A 14,153-nucleotide genomic window follows, 5' to 3' on the forward strand; every position below is an offset into this window, starting at 1 on the left:
AGCAGGCTGTCCCTTCTTGTACAGGGCCTCAGCGTTTCTGGACCAGTCCAGTTTACTGTCCAGGTACACGTACTCCTTGGTAAACTGCACATCCACACTATTGATGGAGACAGGGGTGTTCCTCTCATCCTGAAGTCCACCACTAACTCCTTAGTCTTGTCAGTGTTGAGCTGCAGGTGATTCAGCCAAGGTTGACTCAACAAAGTCGTGGACTACACCTCTGTATTCAGCTTCCCTCCCCTCACGGATGCAGCCCACAATTGCAATCATCCCAAAACTTCTGCAAGTGAAAGGAGTCTGAGTTATATCTGAAGTGGAGGATCCAATGGCAGAGGAGGGTGCTGATTCCTAGGTCCAGGCATTTGGATGGGATTATGTTGAAGGCAGTGCCGTAGTCAATAAATGGGAGTCTAACATAGGATTTTTTTGTCGTCTAGGTATTGTCTCGCTAAAGTGACCCACGAGAAGAAATACTGCGATGAGCTGCTAGGCATTTGAAGCCCACCTAAAGTGATCACCAGGGAACAGCAGTATATGTATGGTTTAATTGAGAAAACATGGTTAAATATTTCTGTTGGTATCTTTACGTCCATGTGGCGGCGCGGCTCTGGCTGCAGCGGCTCTCCGGCAGTCCCTGTTTGTTTTGTGTTTTTGGGTTGTTTATTTTCGTTTTGGTTAGTCTAGTTTTTGGTTTTTAGTTTGTGTTTTGGGGGGGGGGGGGTTGAAACGGGGCTTGCTGTCTCTCCCTGCGGGGGAATGCGACTTTTTTGTCGTATTCCCCTTCTCTGCCTCCGTCTGCGCTGAGGCCTAATGGCGGAGCTGGCGACCTCGAGGCTCAGGAGGCAGAGCCCGCCAGGACTCGCACTGAGCTCGCTCCCGTGAGGACGGCCCGGCTCGGGGCTGGAACAGGGCTTTCGTGAGGGGCTGTGACGGCCGGCCCGAGGAAGGAACGGTGCTCCCGTCGAAGTAGCCGAGCTCGGGGAGGTACGGCGTTCCCAGCCTGAGGGAGGAGTGGTGCCCGGTCGGGGCGGCCCAGCCTGAGGAAGGAGCGGTGCCCGGTCGGGGCGGCCCAGCCTGAGGGAGGAGCGGTGCCCGGTCGGGGCGGCCCAGCCTGAGGAAGGAGCGGTGCCCGGTCGGGGCGGCCCAGCCTGAGGGAGGAGCGGTGCCCAGTCGGGGCGGCCTGGCGCGAGGGAGGAGCGGCGGCCTGGCGCGAGGCTGAGACGGTGGCAGCACTCACGTGAGGGCGATCCGGCTCGGGGCTGGAACGATGCTCCGGGGGCTGGGACGGCAGTTCTGGTGGCGGTGGCCTGAGACCGGGGGTTCGGCCGCGGGCCAGCGGCTGCGTCAGCAGGTCTGGTGAGCGGCAGCTTCGACTACCCCGGGCCGCGGTGTTTGAGCCGCAAGGACAGGTTTTAACATCGCCCGGGGGGTATCGCCTCAGCGCAGAAGGAGAAGAGGAGGGAAGAGACTGCAGCCCTAAGACTTTTGCCTCCATCACAGTGAGATGTTGGGTGGACTCACTGTGGTGGATGTTAATATGTGTTTATTGTTGTTTTTTATTGTATTGTATTATATTATATGTATGACTGCTTAAATTTCGTTCAGACTTTGGTCTGGATGACAATAAAAGGCTATTCTATTCTATTCTATTCTATTTATACAATTAAAAAACTAATTAGAAACAAAGTTTAAGATACATTAAAGTTGGTAAAATGTGCTTTACAACTAAGGAGTGCCTCACTACTCTACAATACATAATGAAATGATGTAGTGTCAAAATAGTTAAATCCATACCCGTCATGGAAACCTGTCAATGAATGTACTAATCTCCAGTTTAGTTCATAAATTCTCTCCCCTAACTTGTTGAGCTGAAGGATGTGACAAGGCAGTAAAGTCAACTTAATTCTGTCCATCCCTATAACGCATTATGTTCACATTCTATCCAGTTGAATGAAAAGACCAGATTTGAGTGTAGACCAATTTGTTAACTAGAGATTATATGCAGAGTAATCAGATTTAGTTGGTGTAATGATAATTAAATACGATTATGCTGCCCAGAAACTATGTAATTAGGTATTGTTTTATTATTGTGATGTGTACTGAGATACAATGAAAAAATATTGCTTTGCGCATAGGCCAGGCAAATCATATCAGACATAAGGATGATCATAACATTCATGAGTACAATGATGCAAAACAGAGAGGGAACAGAATGCAGAATATTGTGCTCCATTGCACAGAAAGTGCAAATAAAAAATAATGCAAGGGCCACAACAAGGTAGGTTGGAAGACCCTTCATATATGAGATCCATTAAAGAATCTGGTAACAGCAGGAAAGCAGCTTCCCTTGAATCTGATGTGTTTTCAAGCTTTTGTATTTTCTGCCTGATATGCGAGTGGTCCTTGATTTTTCACTGATTTCCCAGTAGATGGTGGGGGGGGGAAGCTGGTCATGCAATGGACTAGGCTGTGTTCACAATTCTTGAGCAGAACAATTGCCATACATAGAAAAATAGGTGCAGGAGTAGGCCATTCGGCCCTTCGAGCCAGCACCGCCATTCAATATGATCATGGCTGATCACCTAAAATCAGTACCCCATTCCTGCTTTTCCCCATATCCCTTGATACTAAGCTGTGATGCATCCCCCCTATAGGATGCTTTCAATGGTGCACCTGTGAAAATTGGTAAGTGGCGTTAATAATATGTCAAATTTCCTGTGTCTTCTGAGGATGCTGAGGCATTGGTTTGCTTTCTTGGCTATACTGCATGATTTGACCTCCACCATTGTGATTTCATCCAAGTGATTACTGTGTTGATTTACTCTGAGTTAATTTAATTTTCAATCTGTAAAAAAAAGTGCCATACGAACCAATTAAAAGCACATATCTTATCCATCAACTTAATTCCTCTTCTTATAAACTGTCTGAAATGAGTCATGATCTTGGTGGCAAGATGAGTTTCAAATATTAACTCACCATTTCCTGCTCCAATATTGCCCACATCTGCACCAATTTCAAGTCTTTATTATCTTATGAGGTGACTATTCCAATGTATTTCAAGCCGCCATCCAAAACCTTCTAAACAAGGTCATTGAAAACTTTTCCGCTTGTGTGCTAACATGCATCAGGCTCCATTCATGCATGAAATGTGTGCTGATTAACCTATTCTGGCATGAATGACCCTCTGATGGCATCCAGCCTTAATGAAATTCCTTAAAACATACTTACTTGACCAAGCCTTTGGCCATCTGCCCTAACATACAAAACAGAAACAGAAAACACTGGAAACCATCAGCAGATTAAGCAGTATCTATGGATAGAGAAGCAGAGTTAATGCTTCAGGATGAAGACACACTTTAATATTTGTTTCCAGAAGTCAGTTCAATTTTGTTTAATAATATTCCTGAATTGTTGCTACATATCTGGCAGACATTCAGTATTTGATGGGGAAGAAAATTATTCACGCAAGCTTTGCTTACACAATGAATTAATTCAACTTCTCCAACTGCCATGACTCAAAGTGTCATTCTATGCAACTTTAGTGCAAAGTTATACTTTTTTTTTTAACCTTGCTGGTTGTAAATTTTCTTTCAATTGCAGATTTTCACGACATATCATAGTATGCTAGGGATGTTGCGTATTTGAAATCTCAGTTAGACATTCTCACAGGCATATCCTTTCACAAGTAATGGGAGGATAAATCAAGAGGGTATGCTGTATTGTGCATTACTCATTTTGGGGACTGTAGAATGGTTTTAGGCCTGGAAGTTGACCTTCACTGTTTATGTAGTAATCAAACTGCTGAAGTTCTGCAAAAATAATCATCTTTGTTGAGCAGGAATTTTATAGTTGGCCTTATCTTTCCTCGTTTATAGTGATAGATTAGTCAGGCAGCCAACTCTAGGCATTGGTTAGGAATCATTATTGGAAGTATAGACATGGAAAATGATTGATGACATGATTGGGATTGGTTTGTGATATTTGTCCTCTTGGAAATAGCTTGCTGATACTTACCACTCAGGCGGACATGAGAAATTGTTACCAGACAGTGACAAGCAGCCATGAAAAAGAGAAAGAGAGAGAGAGAAGAATTGCAAAGAAAAATAAAGAAAAAGCTTTTACACATCATCTGCAGTGTGTTTAAAAAAAAGCTATGTGTATGATCACACAGAAACCATTTGAAGGATTGAATCAAATCCAATAACGAAAATGGATTAAATATGTTACAGGAAAGTGTAATAAATACAAAACTAGATATTTTTGACATATATACAGCTGCATCTCTAAAATATACATTCAATATTTTTTGATCAAGATAAATACATCAATAGAATCTGGGACAAATTAGCTCAATTCCTCCAACTACTGAACCACAGTGATTAAGCATTAATATTACATTTTTTATAAGCTCAACAATAGTTTGCGCAATGATCTTAAATACTCTGAAACTATGCATTTAAAGCAAAACAAGACTAAATCAGATTAACCAAGATTTTATGCAACTTTCACATGCTGAATATTGTTCTGACAATTTAAATTTAAAATCAGCGAAATAAGGCTTAACTGCACTGTGTGATACAGAAATTTAGGCAGCACAGCTGAAAATTCTTATTCTATTTTCACTCTTAGCATTTTTGACCAAATCTGATTTTGTGACTAATGATCTAGCTTAAAATTTAAAGGAAATATTCACGTGCCGAGTCCAATGATTCATGATAAATTTTGAGATGGTGATTTTCAAATGTTGACATTTTTCACTGCACTTCCAATACTTAATATGGATACTACTTTCCTACTTTTGACAACTTCGGACTAAATCTTGCTCTAACCCTGGGTCTGAATAAAAGTCTCAGTATCCATTTGTACTAGTCTAAAAAAAATAAAAAAATTTAAAAGGATAGTTTTTTTTGTTTGATAAATATTTCAATATAAACATTGCATTCAACACAACCCACCAATCCAGGAAGAACTGGGTGGGGTTCAACATCTTTAAACAAGTGCACATTTGATGAAGACATAGGGTATTAAGGATTTCAATTAGTTAATTTTCAGCAATTATGTTAAGATTATAGAATTTGAGTACATATTCCAATCATTACATTAACTATCTGAGCAACTTAAATGAATGGAAAAATCAGGTGAATTATACGTGTGTATCCCTTTTCAATTGATGTTTCATTATGTGCTCCACCTAGGCAATTATTTAACATCAAAACATTAAACTAGAAATGCTGCGTTTTCTTTTAGTTCATGGATCTCCCCAATGCATTTTACCATCAATATTTTCCTTGTCAAATGTTTACATAAGCAAAGTTAAGTCACTTTACTGTAAATGAATCTATTCATACAGTAAAAGCAACCAGACATTTGCACGAGAGATGCATGAAAGAGCTGCAATGAGAGTCCCGTTGCCTAGCTTTTCTCAATCCATCTCAAATTGAACTCCCATGTCAAATTTGCGGAAGCCATTGCCAGATTTATTACATGATTTGTTTGCTACACAACCTACTTCACTGAAGGCGTTTATAGTAAGTGACAGTACTTGCTTTCAGTCAGCCCCCAAAAATGAATGATTTATCTGGTCATGATAATCTTCATCCCTTAATGCTACTCGAATATGTGCATATAAATGTCCCTTCACTTTGAAAAATAGCTAATTTTCAAGATAAAGCAATTCATACAAATTATAAGATTTCTGCAAATACAATAGTTGCCCTAGTCATCTGTTCAGGCGTGCACAAAATTTAAAAGGGAATGATTGCATACATGTATTTTTTTTAATACTGCACTCTAAGGATTCCTACAAATGATTACTCCGCAGCTGTCCGATTCCATTCTTGGCTGAAATTGTTGAGTGAACAGTAGGCAACAGAAAAATATTGTAAATTCTACAAGCAAACATTTCTGTTAAAACAGAATTCAGTGCATTATTCTCTTTCTAATGTTCTGCTCATGGTTTCCAGGCACATGTCTGTAACAGAAAAAACTAATTTACTGAACTCCATTTTTTCTTTGTACGAGTGGAGTTCATTAAATAATTAAGTTAGAATCTGGCTTGAGTGGATGTTTGATAGAACTTCAAAATAAGTCCAAGGTTCTTTATCTTCATCATAACAATCTTTCACCTGTTATTGATGATATTGGGATTTTAGTCCTGTGTGTTCTCACAAATGGCAGAGCAGACCATATGTTTTGAATCGATGGTGCAGAGGTTACAATAGACTCGCTGCTTGTCCTATCGAGAGTAAATTCATCGACGATTTAGAGTTCTGCTTGTTGTTTTGTTTAACCCTGCTCTTGGTGCAGGGATTCTGCTGGTGGTTGTTGGAGAACGGCCTTTAATTCCTGTGGGACCTGGCCGAGAAGTAGCCAGAGTTCCTGGTTTTGCTGTTTAAAATAAAAATATTTAATTACCTTTATTAAGAAGTTTCAAACATCTCAAAGTAACAATTTGAATAGTGGTGAGAAAATGTCAGTGAGAGCCTAAATCCTCTGCTATCAGAGGGAATGGGTTGAGATTGTACTAACTAAAACATTTGAGAAAAATGAAGGGGATTCTGCTCAAAAGCATAAACGTAATTTCCTCCATTGTTATCAAGAACAGAGATAATTTAAGGAAATTATTTCTTCTGCTTCCAGATATAGGGGTTATGTACTTTAAGGGGATTTTAATATAAATTATACCAATCTTGCTTCAATAATAATCTATATTCTAGCCAGGTGTGACCTATTTTTGAATAATTAGCAAGGTAAACGAAGAGGCTAAACACTAATTTCATATGCATTCTATTTATATTTTTAACATAAGCTCATCAGCATTCGCACTCCTATACATAAACTTATTCATATTTCCCCAAAGCATGTCACTTCATGAAATATATTTTCAAAGTGATCTTTATACAATAAGGGAAAACAACTTGATTAATGAGTAGTAATTCCAGGCTCATGATCAGTGTTTAAATTTTGATTGATTGTCTGAAATATACAGCATGGAAGCACAACCTTCGGCCCATCTAGTCCACGCTGACCATCAATCACACATTCATACTAGTTCATGTTATCCAACTTTCACATCCACTCTCTAGTCATTGGGGACAAATTATAACAGCCAATTAACAAACCCACACGTTTTTGGGATGCAGGAGGAAACCAGAGCACCCAGAGGAAATCCACACAGATACAGGGAGAACATGCAAATGCCACATGTTTGTGGCACACAAGATCAGGATCGAACCTGGGTCTCTGGCATTGGGCAGCAAATTTATCAGCAGCAACACTATACCACCTAGTTTAAATAAAATTTCCATAAGTATAGGCATCTGTTACAAAGGACCTAATTATTCAATGCCAGCAGTACGGCACCCAGTATAATGCATCACTTCAGAACTTGCTACTTGCTCGACTCTATTCTGTAGCCATAACAGGCCACCTGGCCGTGTGCATATTTCATCCCACAACCACCAATGCAATGTTCCCCCATGCTCAATTTGTGATCCATCTTTCCTAATGCTCTCAGCTAAAGCCCCATCCGTTGTTCACCAACTCCAGGGTTAATTATTCCTTCACCAAGTCATGTAATCACATTGCAATTAATTCTCCATGTGCCGATGTCTCCCTAATCCATAATGCAACCCCAATCCACGATTCTTCCTTTAAACCCCGATATTTGATTTGAGGTCTTGCGTCTAGTTTGTCTTTGTAATGTCTGCTCTATCATGCTTAAAGCCTTTGCCTCATTCCAATCAATGGAATTTTAATGCTGGGATGTGTTGCACAGAATTTCTAACTTCAAATTTCTATAAAAACTGTACTGGAAAAGATAATTCAGGCATTCACGCTGTTTTGTAATGCCTGTACTAAAGTATTGGTGTATTTAGCAATCTTGGAGATTGCAGAGAGCATTATACTGAATTGCACGATGTTTCATTAGATTATTTCACATTGGCTCTTGTATTTGCATTGAAAGCAATAGTTATCGCAAGCCATTTCCATTGATTTCAAATACACAATTGACACTATTTGATCCATGTGGATGAGTCGCTGTTATTGTCTGTGAATGACAGTCAATCTGAAATAACTTTCAATGTATTTGAAATTAATTAAAGGGTATTCTATTCCATTCAATAATAAACATCCACTGGGATTTTTAAAACATAGTAAAATTAGCCTGCATTTTCTATAAAAATAGTTAAATGTTCAAGGAGCAGAATTAGGCTATTTGGCCCATCAAGTCAACTCCGCCATTTAATCATGGCTGATCTATCTTTCCCTCTCAAGCCCATTCTCCTGCATTCGCCCCATAATCCCCGACATCCTTACTAATCAAGAATAGTTCTCATGCGGCTGGTGACGGCATAAACAATTTACTTAGAAATCTGAAAATAAAAAACATGGATGCTGAAAATCTGAAATAAAACCGAAACTGTTAGAACAGCTGCTGTGTGCTCTGCTTACAAACCTTTGCTCTTTCCACACTGCTGCCCGATTGGGGATGATCAGCCATGATCACATTGAATGGCGGTGCTGGCTCGAAGGGCCGAATGGCCTACTACTGCACCTATTGTCTATTGTCCTGCTGTTTTTCCAGCATTGTGTGTTTTATTCTAGTTAATAATTTGATTTTGAATCTGTTTCTTGGTTGCATTGTAGAGCCTTTTGAAAACAACAGATAAAGGACAAGTCCTCAGCCCCACTGTAATAAATGATCCTAAACTTTTATGTGAAAACCGTCAAAGTGAAATTAATCTATATGGAAGTTGCAAAATCTAGAAGAAAACTTTAATGTTTTACAAGGAGGAAATGGGCTCAAGGTTATTAACTAATGCTAGGGCCCAAATAGTAACAGCATTCATGAAGAATAACTGAAAGCTGCTTTAAGTCGGTGGTTTTTAGTTTCCTGAGCTGTACTCACTGGCGATTAAAGCCAACAGCTACAGAAGGCAATAGTTGGAGCAGAGTGTGAGAACAGTATTCATATTTCCAAGGTTCTGTAGTTTTGTTTTGTTTATTAAAAGTTGTTTTGATAACCACAGTCATCAAAACACCATCTGATTTATAGATCAGTAAGCAGCCACTGCGGTTAAATGTCTACATTTCGAGATAGTGTGTTACTTGGTGGACTATGGTATATGTTTTTTTTTGTTAACAAATGGATAACAGTGAAATATTTATATTTTAACAATATGCTGCTAGAACAAATTTTCCCAATGCCATGAAGCAGAGGACTAATCCAATACTTACAAGTTGTCAAACAAGTGGCCAATGAATATCCTTTCTGGCAGATGATTTGGAGATGGGGGGAGTAGAAAGAAGGACAGGAAGAGATAAACAAGATCACTGAGTTGAGCTGGTAGTAAGGGAGACATCAACACAACAGAAACAGGAAGAAAGTGAGTCCTGAAACTCCAATCAGTAACCAATATAAATAAATTGATTCACCCACTAAGTCTGCTTACTATTGTCTTCCTGAGGGGCTGATCTGCCACTGAAGGCACACTGCTTAAAACAGCCCTTCAGTGAAAGCCCTTAAAAATGATGACCCATTTGAAGTATCATCGTTGAGTGAAGAGACAGAGAGGAATGATGTTTGTTGATCTATTATCTACTGGATCAGCAGTGATTGGGCCAGGAAAGGTATTAGCAAGATAAAGCACTTGCACTGGTAGACATGATCTTTTATTACTTGTCCCTACACTATCCATTTTCAATGGGGCATGTTCATACTTTGTGGACTGCCAGTTAAATATTGCTAAATGACAATATTAGCATGTAACAGAAACAAGTAGGATGAGAAAACAAATATGATGGATACGATTCAAAATAATGCAATCTTTACATAGGCGATCTGGAAAGAATGCCATTAATTCCTTCAAATCCCTTCAATACCAATATCCCATTGAAGCTCATCTTCAAAACTCGGAGGCAGCACACCCCACTGCAACCAGATCCTCGACTTCCTGACCAACACACCACAATCAGTGAGGATAGGTGACAAATCACCCTCTACGATAATCCTCAACACTGGTGCCCCACAAGGATGTGTTCTCAGTCCCCCTCTTTACTCCTATACCCATGACTGTGCAGCCAAATATAAATCCAACTAAATTTCACAGATCCAACACAAATTCACAGACGACAACACCACCCTAATGGGCCAGATATCAAATAATGAGGAGACGGAGTACTGGAAGGAGATTGAGAACCTCGTAACGGGATGCCTAGAAAACACCTTTCCATGAAAGTCAACAAGACAAAGGAGATTGTAATCGAATTAAGCGAAGCAGTACACATACACCAGTGTACATTGAAGATAGGCACAAAATACTGGAGTATCTCAGCGGGACATGCCCCATCTCTGGAGAGAAAGAGTGGGTGACATTTTGGGTCTCAACCGTGTCTACCTTCTCTGTAAACCAGCGTTTGCAGTTCCTTCCTACACCCCAGTTTACATTGTCAGCATCGAAGTAGAGATGGTTAAAAGCTTTAAGTTCCTACGAGTTAATATCGCCGGCAATTTACCCTGGACCAGCCATATCGAAGCAATGACCAATAAAGCACACCAGCGCCTCTACTTTCTTAGAAAGCTTAGGAAGTTCGGCATGTCCCTAACAACCCTCACCAACTTCTACAGATGCACCATGGAAAGCATTTTTTCAGGATGCATCACAGCATAGATTGGGAACAGCTCCATCCAAGACTGTAAGAAATTGCAGAGTTGTGAACGGAGCCCAGACTAACATGCCAACCAACCTCTCTTCCACTCATTCCATCTACACTTCACGCTGCCTCGCCAAGGCCACCAGCATAATCAAAGACGAGTCTGACCCTGGACACTCCCTCTTCTCTCCCCTCTCCTATCAGGCAAGAGGTACAGAATTTTGAAAAAGCATTCCTCTAGATTCAGGGAGTTTCGTCCCAGCTGTTATCAGGCAACTGAACTATCCCTTCAACAACAGAATGGTCCTGAGCTACCATCTACCTCATTGGACTACCTTTTATCGTACAGTACTGAACTTATCTTGCACTGAACTTGTCTTTCCTTTATCTGTAGACTGTGGGCGGCTTGATGAAATCAAGTATTGTCATTTCGTTGATTGGATAGCACGCAATAAAAACGCTTTTCACTATACCTTAATACACGTGACAATAAACGAAACTAACTAACCTTTGATAGCAGAGAAAGGTGCATTTTGCATTAATGCATGTGCTAACATTGAATAGGTTAATGGCTGGCTCTTAAGATGGCTTTGATTTATAAAAAATGTTACCTTGTTGGAGTTGCTGGGTCCTCTGTAACGTCTGCATTCTGCGGGGGTTCATTTTACAGCCGTCTCTTCCCATGAGATGCACTTTCCAGGGCTGAGAGAGTTAGAAGAACAAGGAGACCTCTGTTAGTTACAATATGTGCAGTGAGCAGCTCCTTGTGGAACTGTGCTGCAGACAGGGGCTTGGCTGAAATCTGTGCAAACCACACAGGGTGAGCAGGTCACCATGTCTGCCAGATAGCATAATTTTTACTTTCAATGTACAAAGCCATAGCTTTATTCAGAGACCCAACATATTTCATGGAGTGGAGATCTAAAACAGCAGCACAGTATTCTCTGCACATGTTTATTTTAAGATTGTGATGGTGATATATCCATGCACATATGCAAACTGGAGTTTGATACATTGGAACTCTAAAATAATCATATTTTCCAGAAATTTTCCAGATCTTTAAATTAAAAATATCACAAATCTGTTATATTTACTATTGAATTGAGCTCATCTTTCTTTCTTTTCTGTGTGGTAAATCCTAATTATACATATACTACTGGTGCTATTCCCACATGGCTTTAGGACTACTTTTTAATTTACCTCCTGTCTCTCCCATTATCACTGAGTTTCCTTTCCATTACAACCGATTAGTTTTAATGTTATATTCAAATATGAGTAAATATATTATTTATTTCATACAATCAAATATAAAAGACAGTAGACACAAAAAGCTGGAGTTACTCAGCGGGACAGACAAGTATAAAAGCCCAGTTCCCTACACTTCATTGTCCTTTGCTATGAAGGACAAGGTAGAGTCGACTCTGCGCCACATGGTGGCCGTGGGCATCCTCAAGGAGGTGAGTGATCCCACCCGGTGGGTCTCCACCATGGTTGTTGCTGCAAAGAAGGATAAGAGTGAGCTTCGCATTTGTATAAACCCCAAGGACCTGAACCTTGCCATCAAGCGCCCGCACTACCCCATGCGGACGGTGGAGGACGTCGCTGCACAGGTTGGCCCGGCCACTGTCTTCTCAGTCCTCGATGCCAAGAGCTCTTTCTGGCAGATACCGCTGGATGAACGTTCCTCATACCTGACCACCTTCAGCACACCCTTCGGCATGTTCCGTTTCCTTCGCATGCCATTCGGGATCAATTCTGCCAGAGAGGTCTCCCAGCGCACCATGGAGCAGCTGTTTGCCGGTCTGCCGTGTGCTATCATAGTTGACGACATCCTGGTATACGGGAAGGACGTCGCTGAGCACGACCTCCACCTCCGCCAAGTCCTGGACAGGGCTCGTGAGATCAACCTTAAGCTTAACTCTAAGAAGTGCCGTTTCCGCGTCCCAGAGGTCACGTACGTGGGCCACGTCTTCACAGCTGAGGGGCTGAAGCCTGACCCGCAGAAGACGGCTGCGGTCTCTGGGATGTCTGCACCCGCCGACGTGCCCAGCCTGCAGCGCTTTCTGGGCATGGTGAACTACCTGGGGAAGTTCATTCCCGACCTCAGCGAGCTGAGTGCGCCCCTGAGGGAGCTGATCAAAAAGGACACTGCCTGGGCTTGGTTCCCGAAGCACCAGAAGGCGTTTGACATCCTGAAGTCCAGGCTGGTTAGTACCCCCACTCTCAAGTTCTTTGACTTGCAGCGTCCAATTGTCCTCACCTGCGACGCCTCGAAGTTCGGTCTTGGTGCCGCCTGCCTGCAGCTCTACGATGGCCTGCAGCTGCCTGTCTCCTACGCTTCTCGCACCATGACCCCCGCTGAGCAGCGTTATGCTCAGATCGAGAAAGAGCTCCTCGCCGTGGTGTTTGCCTGCTCGATGTTTAAGGATTACATCCTGGGCAACACCTTCACTATCGAAACCGATCACCAGCCGCTGGTCACGATCCTGAATAAACCGATCCACGTCGCCTCATCCCGCTTGCAGCGAATGATGCTGCAGCTCCAGCGCTTCACGTTTCGGGTCGTGTACCGCAAGGGCAAGGACATGTTCGTGGCCGACACGCTGTCCCGCACACCGCTGACGTCCACTACCCGACACCCGTACGAATCGTCTGACCTGATGGTGTTAAACGTTAATATTGTGCCTTCACAGCAGATGCAGTCCCTGGTCCAGTACACTGCCGAAGATCCTGCCCTGCAACAGCTTGCCGACGTCATCCGGCGTGGTTGGCCTGACCGTCGCTCATCCTTGCCGGCCAGTGCCGTGCCCTACTTCCTGGTCCGGGATGAGCTTGTGCTGCACGACGGAGTGGTGGTGAAGGGCCACAAGGTTGTGGTGCCTGCTGCGCTGCGGGACCACTACTTTCAAACCGCCCACAGCGGCCATCCCGGGGCCGAGGCCACTCTGTCCCAGGCCCAGTTCTATTGGCCCGGCATGGCCCCAGACATCCGGGAGAGGGTCTCCGCCTGCTATAGCCTCTCTCCCCATCAGCAACGGCAGCCGCTTCTGCAACAGCCTGCCCCCGATCTGCCATGGATGGCAGTCGCCACTGACATCTTCGAGTGGCGTGGCAAGCACTTCCTGGTCCTTGTGGACTCCTACTCCAGCTGGTTCGAGGTGGACCAGCTGACCTCCCTCACATCTGCTGCTGTCATTGGGAAGCTGCGCCGCCACTTCGCAACCTTTGGCTCCCCTGCGAGTTTGCAGTCGGACAACGGTAGCCAGTTTTCAAGTGCGGAGTTCCGCGATTTCGCTGCCACCTGGAACTTTCGTCACTTCACCAGCAGCCCCGAGTACCCGCAGAGCAACGACCTTGCTGAGCGCGCCGTCCGCAGTGCCAAGGAGCTGCTGGAGCACTGCAGACTTTCCCGGTCGGATTTTTACCTGGCCCTCCTCAACCTCCGCAACATTTACCGAGACCCTGCCCTGGGCTCGCCTGCTCAGCGGCTCATGTCC

General features: G+C 42.9%; 1 protein-coding gene across 5 annotated transcripts in view; it reads right to left on the bottom strand.

The window, feature by feature from the left end:
• Window positions 1-3,376: 3,376 nt before the first annotated feature.
• Window positions 3,377-14,153, bottom strand: part of cep104 (centrosomal protein 104) — a 79,708-nt gene continuing 68,931 nt past the window's right edge. For 3 of the 5 annotated variants that reach the window (XR_004416542.1, XM_033048067.1, XM_033048066.1), the window contains exons 22-23: window positions 11,268-11,358; window positions 3,377-6,387 (exon numbers count right to left, since the gene is read on the bottom strand). Coding sequence is in view for 4 of the 5 variants with exons in the window: in XM_033048067.1 (XP_032903958.1) it covers window positions 6,251-6,387; window positions 11,268-11,358 (228 nt within the window). In the remaining variant the exon portion in view is untranslated. Of the gene's footprint in view, window positions 6,390-9,240; window positions 9,275-11,267; window positions 11,359-14,153 lie in introns of all 5 variants that reach the window. The other 2 variants (XM_033048070.1, XM_033048068.1) reach the window with 2 other exon arrangements.

The sequence above is a fragment of the Amblyraja radiata genome, chromosome 31, assembly GCF_010909765.2.
Source record: "Amblyraja radiata isolate CabotCenter1 chromosome 31, sAmbRad1.1.pri, whole genome shotgun sequence".
NCBI lineage: Eukaryota > Metazoa > Chordata > Chondrichthyes > Rajiformes > Rajidae > Amblyraja > Amblyraja radiata.